Source organism: Myxine glutinosa, chromosome 3 (assembly GCF_964187855.1).
Source record: "Myxine glutinosa chromosome 3, kmMyxGlut1.1, whole genome shotgun sequence".
NCBI classification, from domain to species: Eukaryota; Metazoa; Chordata; class Myxini; order Myxiniformes; family Myxinidae; genus Myxine; species Myxine glutinosa.
Genome location: NC_136263.1, coordinates 96,103,186 through 96,121,446, shown reverse-complemented (window position 1 = coordinate 96,121,446; position 18,261 = coordinate 96,103,186). Strand labels below are relative to the sequence as shown.

The 18,261-nt window shown below is 42.0% G+C and overlaps 1 protein-coding gene across 3 annotated transcripts in view; it reads left to right on the top strand.

The window, feature by feature from the left end:
* The first annotated feature begins 237 nt into the window (after positions 1-237).
* The window catches only part of ADSL (adenylosuccinate lyase), a 36,877-nt gene continuing 18,853 nt past the window's right edge, over positions 238-18,261 (top strand). For 2 of the 3 annotated variants that reach the window (XM_068110421.2, XM_068110420.2), the window contains exons 1-4: positions 243-715; positions 7,615-7,818; positions 13,206-13,250; positions 13,348-13,427. In XM_068110421.2, the coding sequence (XP_067966522.1) occupies positions 572-715; positions 7,615-7,818; positions 13,206-13,250; positions 13,348-13,427 (473 nt within the window). In that variant the 5' untranslated portion in view covers positions 243-571. Of the gene's footprint in view, positions 716-7,614; positions 7,819-13,205; positions 13,251-13,347; positions 13,428-18,261 lie in introns of all 3 variants that reach the window. The other variant, XM_068110419.2, reaches the window with a different exon arrangement.

The window sequence follows — 18,261 nt, the reverse complement described above, 5'->3', positions numbered from 1 at the left end:
TGGATATCGCCCCCTGACGGTGAGATCGGCGCTCTGTGTGGCCGAGGAAGAAGATTCCGTGGGGTGTGCTTGGATTCGCCCCCTGACGGTGAGATCGGCGCTCTGTGTGGCCGAGGAAGAAGATTCCGTGGGGTGTGCTTGGATTCGCCCCCTGACGGTGAGATCGGCGCTCTGTGTGGCCGAGGAAGAAGATTCCGCACAGTGTGCTTGGCGTCGCCCCCTGACGGTGAGATCGGCGCTCTGTGTGGCGGAGGAAGAAGATTCCGCAACGTGTGCTTGGATCGCCCCTCTGACGGTGAGATCGGCGCTCTGTGTGGCCGAGGAAGAAGATTCCGCACGGTGTGCTTGGATTCGCCCCCCTGACGATGAGATCGACGCCTGTATGGCCGAGGAAGAAGATTCCGAACAGTGTGCTTGGATACGCCCCCTGACGGTGAGGTTGGTGCTCTGTTAGGCCTGTTCTCGACTTACCTGGTGGTTGTGAGTTTTTGTAAACCTTGAGCTCCGAGTGAGTGGTTCATCCTGACCATCTGTTATTATTGAACACCTGCGGGCCTGTCCGAACCGTAGCATGGAGCAGTCTGATGTTCTCCAGCAATACCGCTCTCCCCTCACCAGTCGATACGCGTCTGCCGAGATGTCTTTCAACTTCAGCGAGAAGAAGAAGTTCAGCACCTGGAGGAGACTTTGGTTTTACCTCGCCAAAGCTGAGAAGGTGACGATTTAGTGCTTCTAATGATTCTTATGACTTATCCAACCTCCTGGCTCAGGATGTGAAGGACCCAGGTTCAAATCCCATGTACCCAAAGGGATCTCGTGTTTATTTATATTTACTATCGTGCATGTGTACTTGTCTGCTCATGTCTTTGTAATTGCTGACTGGACCGTAAACGTACACCGATGTTTGATGATTTTCGTTTAAGGTCCTCCATGAGCCTTATAATTTATATCAATGTAAATACTAGAACGGCCCTCAGTGGAGAGCATACCTCCACCTGGTTGGCCATATCACTCAATGGTGAAGAAACACTTTAAAAATTCTCCTAGCTGGATCCGGATCTTCACCAAAATTGAATCTATTCTTCCTTGTCACACACAACCTGTCCAACAAGTTTCGTCCAAATCCATCCATAACTTTTTGAGATATCCTGCTATATGTTGGTTTTAGCCCTATCATTCAATGGTGAAGGATCACGTTAAAAATTAAATAATTCTCATATCCGAATCCATACTCAGATCTTCACCAAAATCGAATCGTCCTTGTCACACGCACAACCTGTCCACCAAGTTTCGTCCAAACCCGTCCACAACTTTTTGAGATATCCTGCTATGTGCTCCTCTTTTACTGAGTTTACTGAGAATAGTTTTTGGCCCTCTCTCCCAATGGTGAAGAATCACTTTAAAAAATTCTATTAGCCGGATCCAGATCTTCACCAAAATCTAATAATTTCGTCCTTGTCACATATGCTACATCTCTGCCAAATTTCGTCCGAATCCGTCCACAACGTTTTGAGATATTTTGTTCACAAACGAACAGACAAACAGACAGACAGGGGTGAAAATGTAACCTCCATCCACCTTTGGTGGCAGAGGTAATAATTTACATAAGTACTTTTGTCAATACTTTACAGCTTCAAGTCTTCTTGGGTATGTCTGTATCAGCTTTGCACATCTGGATTTGGGGCATTTCCTCCATTCTTGCAGATTTGCTCAAGCTCTGTCAAGTTGGATGGGTGTCGGAGAACAGCAATCTTCAAGTCTTTCCACAGATTAATCAGTGGGATTCAAGTCTGGGCATTGGCTGGGTCACGCAAGGACTTTCACATTCTCGTTCTGAAGTCATTCCAGTGTTTCTTTGGCTGTATGCTTGAGATCATTTTCCTGTTGGAATGTAAATCTTTACTGCAGTCTAAGGTCTTTTGCACTCTGAAGCAGGTTCGCCTCAAGGATTTGCCTGTATTTGGCTCCATTAATTGTTCCCTCTAACCTTACAAGTCTCCCAGTCCCTGCCACTGAAAAGCATCCCTATAGCATGATGCTGCCACCACCATGTTTCATGGTAGAGATGGTGTTAGATGGGTGATAAGCTGTGCTCGGTTTCTTCCAGGTGTAGCCCTTTGCATTCAGGCTAAATAGGTCTATTTTTGTCTTGCATCAAACCACAGAATATTTTGTCTTGTGCTCTTAGATTAGAGCCTTTCACGTGCCTTTTTGCAAACTCCGGGTGTGCTGTCATATGCCTTTTTCTCAGTAGTGGCTTCCATCTGGACACTCTCAAAAAGCCTAGATTTGTGAAGGGCTACAGAGACTGTAGACTACAGAGACCCCATAATTCACCAAAATATGAAAATGTGCCAACAGATCATGACGCGAAGCGAAATTGGTCACGTTTTGATGGTACCCCCATACATTGGCCCCAAATGACAAGTTCATCCCAACTTATGCAATGTTAACATTTGATTTCATGTTCAGGACACTCTAGGGCATCAGAATAATATAGGGTCGGAGGTTTGTGGAGGGGGGTGTGGGGGGGTGGGTGCACGGCCAGCTATAGTAGCCCATGGCCTACCACTCTTCTTGTGCAAACTGCTCCTGTTCTCACAGATTTTAAGGATACCTTCTCCCAACTGCTGTTTTCAGATCTCCCCACAGGTGTTCAATGGGGTTTAGATCTGGACTCATTGTTGACCACTTCAGAACAGTCCAGTGTTTTGTTTTGAACATTCAAGGCACCCAGTACAAGAGGCAGCACAGCAACCCCAAAACATCACTGAACCTCCTCCATGTTTGACTGTAGGGAAGGTGTTCTTTTCTTTGAAGGCTTCATTTTGTTTTCTGTAAACATAGAGATGATGTGCCCTACTAAAAAGCTCTAATTTGGTCTCATCTGTCCACAGGACATTTTCCCAGAAGGATTTTGGCTTGTTCAGGTGTGTTTTGGCAAACACCAGTCAGGTTTTCTCAGCAGTGGGGTCCTCCTGGGTCTCCTACCAGGTCTCCTACCAACCCTTTCGTTGAGTTGGCGATGGATGATGTGAGTTCAAACTTGTGTTCCTTGTGTCTGAAGGTCAGTTTAATCTGTTTGGCAGTTGAGCGAGGTGCTTTTTCCACTATTCGACCAATCCTTTGCTGCAATCCAGGGAGGTTAGCTACAGTGCTATGGGCCTTAAACTTCCTGATAACATTGCGTATGGTGGACACAGGAACATCAAGGTCTATGGAGATGGACTTGTAGCCTTGAGATTGTCCATGCTTGGCTACAATCTTGTGTCTGACCTCCTCAGACAATTCTCTGAAACACACAGTGACACAAAACAGCAGAATGACTCCTTTTCTCTTTTCAAACTGGTTGAATGAGTGATTTTTATATTGCAGGCACCTGCAACTCACCACAGGTGAGTTCATTTCCAAAGTAAAGGAGAATCACCTGCTTGAAATCTAATTATTTCTAAACTTCTAAAAGGTGCCAATAATATTGTCTGTGCCATTTTAGGATTTCTGTGTGGAATATGCTATTACCCTGTTCACGATAAGGTAGAAATCAGAGTTGTATACGAAGAGATAAAAGGATGCCATTGACTTCGAGACGGTACGTGATATTTTCAAAAGTATATTGTAGCGTTGTCATTTAAGTAGATTGCAATAAATACGTTGGTCATATTCGCACTCTTCATTCTCATCTTTCTTCCTAACTCTTACTCGGACAAGCAAATCCCCTATGCCATCCATAATGGAACACTCTATCCATACACCACATCCTCCCTTCCGTGGATGTTCCATGGGTTTCGACTAGTATTTAGTAATTCTTTCAGCTTTTTTTGTTTTGTTCCACTGAAAACCAAAGAAATACATATGTGGATATCAAAATATTTTTTTATTACAACAATTTTCTGAAATAAATGGTGCATTATTTGTCGACTTATCTCAAGACACATCTCAAGGATGATCAAAGGAAATTGTATGTACCTGAGATCAATTTGGGGTGTCATAGCGAAGGGGTTGAATACTTATTTATTCAAGACATTTGAGCTTTTAATTACCCTGCGCTCGTGAAGCGAAAAGCAGGGTTAGGCATTCGGGTGCGTCCGTACATGCGTACATACGGCATGCGTAAGTATGTGTCTGCATTTTTAAAATTCATTTTCTCGGCAACCGTTGGTTCGATTGACACGATATTTTACCATAAGAGCACCTCCTCCTGTAGAATATTTTAATGATAATTATGCCATCATTGGTCACGTGGTACAGGCGCCATCTTGGAACAACTTGACAGGGACAACAGGGCATCATAATTTGACAGGGACAACGCTTAGTCTGATCAGTTTTAAATTTATTGAGTGTGATCTATGCAACAATTATATTGGAGAACATAAATTTATGATGTCATCGCTCACTTGGTCTGGCAGCCATATTGGATTAAAGAAGAAAAAAAAAACGTTCAAAAACAGATGAGTTGGCTTGCCCCAAGTTGACTGCGCAGGGTTAGTATTGTCGTGTGACTACCCTGTGTGGTGAACACCGCAAGGTGACACAGATGATCAAACGAGCTTTAACTCAGAGGCGTTTAATTCAATGGCGGACCTTCGTTACATGCGAGGGAAGCAAATGGGGGAGAAGCCGTAAGCGCTTACCTACACGGATCCCACCGGCAGTCTTCAACCTGCAATAATTAATTCAACCGACACAGGATTTACAATGTACAAGAAAATGCCGGCTTTATTAACCAAAATGCCGGTAACAAATAAAATGCACGATAAACTAAATTCCTAATTGGAGTGTTCCCACACAGACCCGAATACAGACCAGGGATAAAATAACTGAAAAATAAATATGTGTAGTTTGTGGCACTAAGCTAGAATCGGCTCTTGAATCTCGTCAGGAATCGTCAAAACCCCCTCGCGTCCTTGGCGGGAAACTGCGCTCGTTGGCGCGAACTAAGCCTCGCTACGCGTCCACCCACTCCTGGCTTTGTCGAGAGCGCAGCGAGCAGGCAGCACCCGTCCACTCGTCATTCTTGCTTGGGAAACCGCAGTTCTCGGTCCGCAGTTCCTCCTCCTCACGATCACTAGGAAGATGTCGGAACACGACCGTTCATGAAGAATCTTCCTTGCGCAAGAGCAATAGCGACTGTTCGCTATGGAATCCAGAACGAGAAGAAGCGAGAAGAGAAAATGTCCGCCTTTCCAACTATTTTGTACTTGAGGCTCTGACATCATCCCACGACGTCTCCGTGTCCGCTCCTATCAGCGAGTCCCATCCTACCAGTCCTTGTGCCAATCAACTGCTCTTCTAGGCGTGACTCCACGGACCTTTTGTCCTGTGTGCTCACCAAGTCGATGTTATCCATGGTAGTGTTCAATGCCTGGTTTCCGGTTGGTTTTTATTTAGCGTTATTAATTATGGTGTCGATTACTTGGCTTGGCTATGGTGCGTAGTGTGGTGTCATAAGGAACACAGGAAAATATTACAGAGGCAATTACATATAGGGGATTAATTTACCCATAATCCCTCGCTAATTAACAAGCCAAACCCCTCTCATGGGGGGCCAAGCTTACCCGACATACGGTCTACACGAATTTCCTACTTATGATACATCGAGGTTTCTTCTTCTTCACGACAGTCAGAGCACACTACCTATGCATTTTACCTGGCTCTAAGGTAATCATTGTCTACCCCCTACAAACATAAAAGTATTCTAAGAATACCATCTAGTTTTTAATGCATCAGTTAAAAAATCGAAAATAAAAATTCCACTTTGACATTATGGGGTATTATGTTTAGATCAGTGACAAAACAATCTCAATGAAGTCATTTTAAATTCAGGCTGTAACACAACAAAATGAGAAAAAAGCCAAGGGGTGTGAATGCTTTCTGAAGGCACTATAGGCTGAACAGTTTGTTTTGTATCCCACTGATAGGCCGGATCTGGATTCAGACCTGAACCAATATCTAATCGGCTTGTTCTTGTCACCTAACTAACTCATCCACCAAGTTTTGTCATAATCGGTCCATAACGTTTTGAAATATCATAATATACATCAGTTTTAGCCCAATCTTGGACAAGAAATAGAAAGATCATCATCTGCTCTGCCTTTCCCCTGTTTTGTTCCTGGACCCTGATGTTGAGAGTGTGGTTGTTCTCATGTCATACATTCTGTTCATCTTAAATGTTCATTTTGTAGTGGTGATGGTGTGGTAGTTCATGCATGAAGGTGCAGGGTTGAAGCCCTCCTCTTTTGCATGTGCATCCTGTGCATGCTAATATCGTATTGTAGTTACTTGTCAGTGCATGTATTTATAACTTGTGTTGCTAAGCTTACATACGGTATTACAAGTGTGGTGTGCAAGCACTCACGTTTTAGGTATCTGATCTGGTCTGGTGTGGTATTGTTGGTTAAGACATTATTAATATTATGTGGAGTCTCAAAATGAAACATTTGAAACTTTTTGAATGAATGATTTGTATAAAAGCACTTGCTTTTTAAACAGTCTGCCCTTAAAAAAATCAATTGTAAATAAATAAATTAATTAATCTGCTCTTTGGTGACAGTCGAACAATACAGCAATGCAAACTCTTCATATTTTCAATTACAGCACCAGTAGTTACATTGTCGGTTTTCACATAAACATAATACATATACACATGTTCAGCTGTGTTTCATGCAGCTATGCCAGATATGGGGAAATATAAACAAGTGCCCTTGAGTGAGGTTTTTCCTCATGAACAGTATTGTAGTGAGTGCAATGTGAATTTGCTGCATGTTCAGTGAATAATCAAGTATGCACACAAAGTAGAACATTTATTACGAGTACAATGTGCATTAAGGACGTGATCGCTTTAAATGCATTTGAGGGCCGTTCAAAATTTTCTACGAATGGGATGCAACAGCCCAAGACAAGGCAACCTCAAGAAAAACAACAGCAATTCTTCCTCATCATTGATTTTTTTTGTTGAATAGGCCCGGTGTTGGCTTGACGGTTAAGGTGGCTGCCTTAAGATCTTCGGGTCTTGAGTTTGAGCCCCTGTCGTGCCGTAAAATAACACCAGGTGGATTGACTCAGCCTGTTATCCTTCCAAGGTTGGCAAAATGGGTACCAGCTTCCTGGTAACAGGGGGCACTGCATCAGCGGCGCAGCCACACTTCCAGCAATGATGCAACCAGCAGCTACAGGCTGCATATGAAATAATTAATTAATTTGTTGATTAAAACAAAAAACTTGGCATGTCCAGGAGCATTACGAGTATTTTTTTTTTGTATAACTTTTTCAATGGAACACCTGGCTTAAAAGCTCTCTTCTAATGAAAAGTGATGTTAAAGTTTGTTACTTTGACAGGTAGTTGTTGTAGCAAAAGGGATAGTTGGGTATAAGTGGGATGTAAAAGGTAGAGATTATTGGATGTTGTATTCTGTAGAGAGGACGAAGGTGTGTGGAGAGAGTTGAGTAGGGTGAAAAAAGAAAAAAAGTATCACTGGCTCTCCATATAATGAAAAGTTTGAAAAGTTATACCTTGCTGCACTATATTGAGTTGTTACAAGGTTAAGGGTGCAAAACGTTGAATTTCTTGAATTGCCAATGCTCATTCTCACACATTTGCATGATCATGTGGTGCAGTCTCTTGGTCTGGACATCAGTGATGAACAGCTGGAAGAAATGGAGAAGAACTTGGAAAACATAGATTTTGAGTTGGCATCACAGGAGGAGAAACGACGAAGGCATGATGTCATGGCCCACGTGCACTGCTTTGCCATATGTTGTCCGAAGGCGGCACCTATCATCCACCTTGGGGCTACGTCCTGCTATGTGGGGGATAACACAGTGAGTATAACAATGAGGAAAGTTTTTTTTTAACGGCGTAGCCATTAGGGTAAAGCCATCTAGAACAGTATTTGTCTGTCCATATGTCCGTATGTATGTCCCCTCAAACGTACACCAATCAGAGCTGAGGATCTGGTCACATGACAGGGTGATGTGATTACGTCTGATGTCATTACAGCGTACAACTCCACACTCCGCCATTTTGATTCCTATGCCGTTCAGGCTAAACATATCGTCGAACTTGTCATATATCACAATCACCATGCTGTACCTTAACGTTTTTCATTCAGTGTGAAACACAAACAAACTGATTGTTAAAATGATCATCAAATATCAAAAGCATCGACGTTACGGATCTTCCAATGACACAGTACGTATCGGCCTTAGGCTTCATGCCTCACCTTCAGGCTGCTTCGGACAAATTAGCCCAGGTTTCTTAATACAGTAGTGTTGTTTTCATAAAAGTAATAATAGCGTTAATACTAATAATATAGAAATTATAATCGTAACACTGCAATCGCTTTGTCGTTATGGCAAAGTTTCTAGATTGAAGTGGTGTATGGTTGGTTCATTGTTGACTCAATACATGGAATAAACTGTTGCCTCAATGCAATCTCTTCACTTCCCATGGTGACAGCAGCTTAGAGACTTACATAGAGTACTTCAAAGATAATTTAATACTTACATTATTTGCTAACTGGTATCTCCACCCAGGTCATACTATCCTCTTCAACTAAAGTATCAAACAAGCCCAGCTATGCTAGATAGGCCCAGCCTCTTCAATTCTTATCAAACAAGCCCAGCCTCTTCAACTACGCCCAGCCAGTTAGGCTTGTTTCCTTATTATTCTCCCTCCCCCTTTCTACCAGTTTCACCGGAGGGGACTACAGGTTTGCTCTTCGTCTGTCTGTCCGTCCGTCCTTCCCACCTGTGGTTTTTCAGACGTTTTCCCATACCCTTTAACATATCCAACTGAAACTTAGTACATGACTTTATTAGTCCCCTACCGGTGTACACCGGAGGGGACTATAGGTTTGCACTCCGTCCCTCCGTCTGTCAGTCCGTCACGCAAAGAACAGTTTTCCGGACTTTTTTTCTAAACGCTTAATGCTAATGATTTCAAACTTGGTACATGGTTTCCTCATGATAATGTACAGATCAAGTTCGAACTTCACGACGTTTCAATCATTTTTGACAAAGTTATGGCACTTTGAACTTTGGTAATTTCCCCAACAGTTTTCCGGACGACAGACTGCCGGTAGGGACATGTATTGCAGCGCAATACTCAGAATGATTGTTATGATAATTTCCCTTCGAGTTTGAGTTTCACGGCATTTCGTCAATTTTTCACAGAGTTATTCCCTTTTTAGACTTGGAAAATACCACATCAGTAGGGAACATGTATTGCAAAGCAATTCTCGCTCTTGTTCCTTTTGTTTTATTTTTGCTTTCGCTTGATCATTAAATGTATATTTTCTGCGATTTTTGGTTTGCAACATAGCTTTGGTACAGTCAAGGAATTTCAAAAGTTTTTTGTGCTAAAAAGGGAAATGTGGTATTACTTTTCCAGTTTTTATGCTAGAATTGATAATTTTTTAGGACTGGAAACTCTCAAGCTCAGAGTGGCCAGACGGAAGCCAATCAGCTCAATCTTGGTTTCATCAGACCACAGAATCTTGTTTCTCACAGTCTGAGAGTTCTTTAGGTGCTTTTTTGCAAACTCCAAGCGGGCTTTCATGTGTCTTTCACTGAGGAGAGGCTTCTGTCTGGCCACTCTGCCATAAAGCCCAGATCGGTGGAGTGTTGCAGTGATGGTTGTCCTTCTGGAAGGAAGTTTCTCCCATCTCCACACAGGATCTCTGGAGCTCAGCCATAGTGACCATCGGGTTCTTGGTCACCTCATTTACCAAGGCCCTTCTCCCCCAATTGCTCAGTTTGGCCGGGCGGCCAGCTCTAGGAAGAGTCCTGGTTGTTCCAAACTTCTTCCATTTAAGAATTATGGAGGCCACTGTGCTCTTGGGAACCTTCAATGCAGCAGAGATTTTTTTTTGTAGGCTTCCCCAGATCTGTGCCTCGACACCATCCTGTCTCTGAGCTCTGCAAGCAGTTTCTTCGACCTCATGGCTTGGTTTTTGCTCTGATATGCATTGTCAGCTGTGAGACCTTATATGAACAGGTGTGTGCCTTTCCAAATCATGTCCAATCAATTGAATTTACCACGAGTGGACTCCAATCAAGGTGTAGAAACATCTTAAAGATGATCAAGAGAAATGGGAGGCATCTGAGCTAAATTTCAAGTGTCATAGCAAAGGGTATGCATACTTATCAATGTAAATGTGATATTTCAGTTTTTTCTTTTTAATAAATTTGCAAAACTTTCTAAAATCCTGTTTTCTCTTTGTCATTATGGGGTATTGAGTGCAGATTGATGAGGGAAAAAATGAATTTAAACCATTTCAGCATAAGACTGCAACATAACAAAATGTGAAAAAAGTGAAGGGGTCTGAATACTTTCTGAATGCACTGTAAATAAAGAAGGGGTTAAACCAGAGCATAAATTGTACATGGGATGGCAGGCAAATATTTTTCCACGTCTGTGTACATAATTAATATATGCCCCCACCACCTTTGTTTGTTTAATGTCAGTTTCCTATATTAGGTTTACTCTCCATGAGTTTTCTTATTATTCTTCCACCCTATTTTGCACCTCCGAAAACTTTAAAATTAAGTTTCTCAGCAACCGCTGGTCGGATTGACAGGAAATTTTCATCAAATGATCGGATAGGCACGCAGAATTTTTTAATGCTAATTATGACGTCATAGGTCACGTGGTATTGGCGCCATCTTGTAAAACACCTTCAAATTTGCCCCTCTATATCTCCGAAACGGCTCAATGGAAAAATTTGAGGAATGGCTCATTCTAAAGAACTCTGCAATGGGAACAAAAAACATGTTTATTTAGTATATTAAAAATGCTAACGTTAAGAGGTTAGAATTCGTCAAACACATCTTTGCTCCCACTAAAATGATATTTTTTCCCCAGATCATTAGTTAAAAAAACTCAGAATGAAAATAATTTCGAAGTCATAAATCACATGGTTCGGCTGCCATATTATTTTTCGTAAAAAAACACGAAAACCCCTTTTACTCCGCAATGGCTGAATAGATCGAGCCCAAACTTGGCATGCATAATCGCATAACCGTGACGAACCAAAAAGTCAGCGAGCATGATGGCATGCGTCACATGGTTTCAGAGTTATGACGTTTTTAAGCATAAACTAAAAATGCTATCTTCTCCATAATTTGTGAAGATATCGAGTGGAAACTTTACACAAATGTTCCCCATGGGGGGAAATTTCAAACATACTTGAGACGTTTTGATAAGTCACGTGGTTTGGCCGCAATAAATAATTGAAGGAAAATCCTAAAAAGCTTCTAACTCTTGAACCACTGCATTGATCGACTTGAATTTTAATGCAATGTAGCTCTCATCAAGCGGAACATGTGTGTAAAATTTCAAAATGATTGGTTGTACGGTCTCGAAGTTAAAAGTCTTTATTGTTGAAAGAAGAAGAAACGCATCATTTTTCTTACCAGGCAGTGCTACTGCCATTTTAATGAGTAATTTCCTTTAAAAAACATTTTCTCTGCAATAATTGGACCGATTGAGATCGAATTTTCACCATTGGAGGGACTCGGTCTGTAGAATATTTTAACGGTAATTATGACGTCACAGGTCACGTGATTCGGCCGCCATATTGGTTTGAGTGAAAAACACTAAAATCCAATTTTCTCCAAAATGCCTGATCAGATCGAGGCCAAATTTTGCAGGCAGAATCGCATACCCATGACGAACAAAAAAGTCAGCATGACGTCATGTCATGATGCATCACATGGTTGTGACGTCATGACGTCATGCATGAGCATGACGTCATGCGTCACATGGTTTTAGAGTTATGATGTTTTTAAGCATAAAACTTTAAAACCTAGCTCCTCCCTAATTTGTGATCCAATCGAGGGGAAACTTTACAGATCTGTTCAGCATGTCAGTCTACTAAAATGTCCTTTTGGAATTTGCGATAGGTCACGTGGTTTGGCAGATATTGTTAATTAAACAAAAAATTTTTTTAATGGATATCTCTTGAATCGCTTCATTGATCGACGTGAAACCTCATACCATAGTCGAAGTCATGAAGAGTAACAAGTGTGCAAAATTTCAAGATGATTGAATGTACGGTCTGGAAGCTAGAAGTTGTTATTGCGTGAAGAAGAAGAGGCTTCGAGTGTGCGGATTTAATTATTTATCACATGTACAGACATGAAGGCATCGTTTGACACAATCTCACGGGGTATTTTGAACCTCAAATAAAATTATAATTCCAGATTTGTCAATGGCTGAGGTATATTAACAAATGAATAAAACAGATTTGGCCAAATTCCGAGTTTTTTTAAAAGATCGCATATTCACACAGAGTTGTGAGAGGCTGAAGAAGAAGAAACGTCGCAAAGGCTTCTCAGACCAAATAAATAATTCTGGCTATGCGATTTTCACGTTTATTTTATTTTAAAAATCGCTTTCTCTGCAGTCTTTGCACGGATTGACATGAAATTTTCACCAAAGGTGCGCCTGGGCATGAAGAATCTTTTGAGGATAATTATGACGTCACAGGTCACGTGGTACGGCCGTCATCTTGGGAAAACCGAAAGATTTTACATCTCTATATCTCCAAAAGCGCTGAGTAGAATAGATTGCGACATATCTTATTATAAAGAACTATCCATGGAGAATAAGCCTTATGAACTATGATGTCATATTTGCCTCCATTATGACGTCATAATTCGATTAGTACAAAACTTCATCCGATCAGGATGAAATATTTTGAGCATCATCTCGTGATAAATTGATGGAGAAAAAATATAATAATTTGAATGTGGGGTTGTTGTAGAGAGAGTGTGTGTGTGTGTGTGTGTATGTGTGTATATATATATATGTGTGTGTGTGTGTGTGTGTGTGTGTGTGTGTGTGTGTGTGTGTGTGTGTGTGTGTGTGTGTGTGTGTGTGTGTGTGTGTGTGTGTGTGTTTGTGTGTGTGTGTGTGTGTGTTTGTGTGTGTGTGTGAATAAAAGAGAGAGATATAATTGTGAGGAACAGAAATGAAAAAACGAGGTGTGTGTGTGTGTGTGTGTGTGTGTGTGTGTGTTGGGGTGTTGAGGTGTGTGTGTTGGGGTGTTGGGTGGAGGGGGAGTGGGGGGGGGGTGTGTTTGGTGTTGTGGGGGGATGTGTGTGTGTGTTTGTGTTTATGTGTGGGTGTGAGTGTGTGGGGGGGGGGGGGGGGTTCAATAGTTTATTTTATTAATTTATTTATTTTCTCTTGTATTCCACATCAGGATTTGATTGTTCTTCGAGATGGCCTCGACATATTGCTGCCAAAGGTCAGTTGCTTTTGAATTGTGTAATATTTATCTCCTTATAGTTTAACAAGTGAGATGAGTGGAGTATTATGTGATTTATATATTCCTTTTTATTTAGCTGGCACGAGTTCTAAGCAGACTCGCCACCTTTGCAGAGCAACATGCCACTTTGCCGACACTTGGATTCACACACTACCAGTGAGTTTTTATTTTATTTTTTATTTTAGTTCGCAATAAGGAATGTGGCAGGATAACCTGTGGAGATGTGCACTCACCTTTGAGATGTTTTGTCTGCGATTGAATCTCAGGCGAGCAATCAAAATACCCGTCAACCTGGTGTTTCGCACACCTGAAGGTTGATCGGTGGTTAATATAGTTCCTGTGGTGTCTTTCCATGAATAGGCGAGTTATCACCAACACCTTGGAACAAATTCCAATTTTCTGCCACCTTTGATCGAGTATCTTGTGACAGAGTGGCGAATATTTCTTTATAGAATTGTTTCTTGACTAGAAGCTCTGGCAAGAGTACTGGCCTCGTTGATTATCACAACATGGTCCTTTTAAATAAGGCCCTTCACGGTGATGTGTTTTGCTAGCTATAGTTGGAGTACTGCTCTCCCATAGCGGCAAAAGTCCCAGCTACTGCCTGTCATTCATGGATACTGTGGAATCCAAAGATCTCGACATCATTTGCAATCACCACAAATATGCTGAAGCCCAGTGCCTGCTACTTTCTTGTCACAGACAGGTTGTTGGACTCTGATTTCTAGCTTATCTGGAATTGGAATTCCATATAAGGTATCGTCATCGTGCACCATCCGTCCATCACCTTTTTCGATTTTTCCAGCCAAACTGCTCGTCTGAAACAAACTGAAATTGGCAGCAAGGTTCCGCGATATCCTGACTAGTAACGGGGATTGCAAAGCTCAATCTTGGAAAATTTTGGAAAATCGTGTCTATTCCTTCAACAATCTTTTTTTCCAGTCCCATCAATCAGAATGCCACCAAATTTGGGTTACAACATTAGGCCAGGGTAAGGATGTTAAATTGTGGTGGTCAAGCAGATCACTTAACTGGAAGTGTGTCAAATGGCCGACTTAGTCAATTTTGGGGAAAATCGTGTAAGTTCCTTCAAAAAAACAAATTTGGGTGAAAACATTAGGCCAGGACCCAGATAAGCTTCAGGTCCAGTGGTCCTATTTTTACTGCTTCTCCTGAAGTCTGGCTTTCTTTGCTCTTTCATCTCTTCATCCCTTTCTAGTCCTTCCAGGTTATGGGTTCTTTCAACAATACCCTCCTAAAATTCCAGATCACTGCTCATTTACACTCCTTTATTCCTTTCTTCTTGCTTGTAGAATATCCTTCCTCAGTCTGTTCCATCCACTTGGTCCCTCCAGGCTTCAAATTGGCAGTACCCCACCAACATAAATCATCCTCTATCCCTCCCTGTCATCTTTTCTATCCTTATAATCTTTCTCTTTCTCTTTCTCTTTCTCTTATGTACCACACTCTTCAAAGAGTGCTGATGCCTCTGAAGCAGCTTCATGAGCAAGGGTTATACTGGGTGGTTTGCCATTGCCTTCCCAGCAGCAGTCACATTTGTAATTTGGTCATGATGCTGGCGATGGCTCACATACTCTTCGCGAAGGACACTGTGGGGTCTTTAATTCCCACCGTCTAATGCTGGCAGATGGGACACCGGTTTAACATCCATCCGATGGACAGCACACACATTGATGAATCACCCTACCAATCAATAAACTAACATAACCTCTCTGCTTGCGTTTTCGTGAACCTTGGAATGTCAAAGAAGCGTAACAACAACAACAGGCATTTTAAGGCCATTTTCCCTGCTAGAGAGGGGGTTAGCCTTGCGATCCCCATGACTATCTTCTCCATTCTGCCCTATTTTCTGCATCTCCCCTTGTTAACCCCCCTTGCCCACATTTCTTCTTCCACCATCTTTAGCCAAGTCTTTATCGGTCTTCCCCATCCTCTACTTTCTTCAACATTCATTTCCATCACTCTTCTCAACCTGTTCCTCTTCACAGCATCAATCACAGGCTCTATTCCCATCATCTTTCGCAATTCATAATTTGTCTTCCTCTCTCTCAACGATACTCCACACATCCACCGAACCATTCACATTTTGCATTTCCATTTTCAGTCACGAAAACGCAAAGAAGTGTAAGATACCATTAATACGAGCAAATGATGCTCGTGCATCGAAAAAATATACGACTCTTGTGTTGGAAATGAAATTTGACATTATAAAACGGTCTGAGAGAGGCAAAATTCCTTCACCAATCAGAAGTTTGCTATCCTTTTACTTAACAGGTCTACAATCGGACTCAAGCACAAGGCGAGAATTCTCAAACACGTCAAAAGATTTGTGCTGATGAAATCGAAGATAATTGCCAAGAAAAGGAGTGGTGTGATCACTGAGATGGGAAAAAAACTTTTAATTTTGTGCCTTGAGGACCAGACAACAAAATCAGCATGTGTTGATGTTTATATTGTAATCTGTTAAGGGCATGAGGGTACAGTTTTTGTGGGCTTTGTTGTCACTAGGGCATGCCCGTACTATATATATATCTAAAATTATATCCCCCCCCCTCTATTTACATGAAATGGTTTGGTCCATGAAATGTTTTGGTCCATTCGCAACGCCAAAGCGAACGGCGAACGCTTTACATGAAATGGTTTGGTCCATGAAATGTTTTGGTCCATTCGCAACGCCAAAGCGAACGGCGAACGGCTTGCGAGTACAGTGACAATCCCCCCCCCTCTATTTACATGAAATGGTTTTAATTAGTTTTAAAACATAGTTTAACGCCAACATATGGCATGCCCGTACCCGTACTATCCGTAATGGCGCACGCTCTCACAGGAGCTCCGGAAGGTCGCATATCGCAGGAAACCGAAAGAATCGCAAATTAGTTTTAATTAGTTTTAAAACATAGTTTAACGCCAACATAGCGCCAACATAGTTTGCCGACGGGAACTAAATGAATACGCTTTCAAATGTGCCATCCGAGGCAGAGTCTGTTCGCCACGTTCGGCACACGTGATAGCTCGCTGCTCTCTGATTGGTTGAATCGTTTTTTGGACATAGCTCGGTAACTACTTCTGCGATTAATTTAAAACCTTGAAAAGGCACATCCTCGGGTCCCCAGCAATATACCTGGCAAGTTTCAAGTATATCGGACCGGTAGTTGTCGAGAAACAGCGGTCACAGACAAACATACAAACATACAAACAAACATACACACAGAGATTACTGGAATTATAGATAGATGTCTGGTCTTGGTTTTGTTTTTCGATGGCGTTTCTTGCATGATCCTGATTCAGAATCCGACACTCCAATCCAGGATTTTGTTTCCTCCCATTATCCCCACCCTCTCTCTTAGGCGTGCCCTCTAGGCGGTGTCTCACTGCCAGTGCCGATGTTGAATTAAATTCGTTTTTTTTTTTTTTGGGGGGGATTCAGTTACGGGTTCACTTCTAAAATTTACCGGTTCAGGATTCAGTTCCTCTAAAATTTACCGGTTCAGGGTTCAGTTCCACTAAAATTTGCCGGTTCAGTTCAGTTCCAATAAAATTTGCCGGTTCAGTTCAGTTCCAATAAAATTTACCGGTTTCGGGTTCAGTTCCATTAAAATTTACCGGTTACAGGTTCCGTTACACTAAAATGTACCGGTTCTGGGTTCAGTTCCAATAAAATTTACCGGTTTCGGGTTCAGTTCCACTAAAATGTACCAGTTCCAGGTTCAGTTCCACTAAAATTTACCGGTTCAGGGTTCAGTTCCACTAAAATTTACCGGTTCAGCGTTCAGTTCAGTCATTATGGGGTATTGAGTGCAGATTAATGAGGGGAAAAATGAATTTAAACGATTTCAGCATAAGGCTGCAACATAACAAAATGTGAAAAAAGTGAAGAGGTCTGAATACTTTCTGAATGCAATATATATATATATATATATATATTTATTTATATATATATATATATATATATATATATATATATATATATATACACATATATATACATATATATACATATATATATATATACATATATACATTACATACATATACATATATACAGACTTGACATTTAATATGGAATATTTTTTTTTTTCTTGACTTGGGTTTACTTTCTGAACTCGGTATATCAATCTGGTGAGTTTCTTTTATGCTTCGGTGATTTCTTTGTTGAAAGAACCATGTCTGATTGTCTGTCGCAGCAAGAAGTCAATAACAGGATTATATCACAGGTGGCGTGACAAAATGTACGGACAGGTACATTTGACGATTGGCTTCACAATCGGGTATATAAGGGTTGTTGCGTTCTGTATTAGTGGAAAACAACTGCTGCACGTCTACAAAAGTTATTGCCGCTTCCCCTGGAGATGGTCCGTCAACTCGACAATGCTTTTTGTCATTTAGTGGTGGCTTTACGAAATTCCGGCATTAAACCGTGCGATTGCTTGGCAGTATGGCATCACTCAAGGTCAGGTGTCAAAGATCCTGAAACGAAATGCTCAGAGGGGTGTCCCTACTCCAATACCAAGGCCAGGACCTCCCCGCAGAACCACAAGGAGGGATGTTCGCCAGCTGCACCGGTTAGTCCGCAATGGCCGTACCAAGTCAGCTAATCGGCTTAGGGCTGAGTGGCAGCAACTGACAAATGTGCCTGTATCCAGAAGGCTAGTCAACCAACGACTGGTTCAAGCAGGCTATCGTGCTAGGCGTCACCTGAGAAAGCCACGTCTGACCAGACAACACCGCCAGCGCCGATTGCAGTGGGCCAGAGAGCACCGTCAATGGCAGCCAGGACACTGGAATCACGTGATCTTCAGTGACGAGTCTAGATTTCTGGTCTATCGTCAAGATGGCCGCGTCCGAGTGCGCAGACAAGTGCAGGAAGCCTACAACGAAGATTGTATAGTGCCAAGAGTCCAAGCTGGAGGTGGTGGGGTGACCGTTTGGGCTGCTTTTCATGCAGGGGGCAAAACTGACCTGGTTGTTC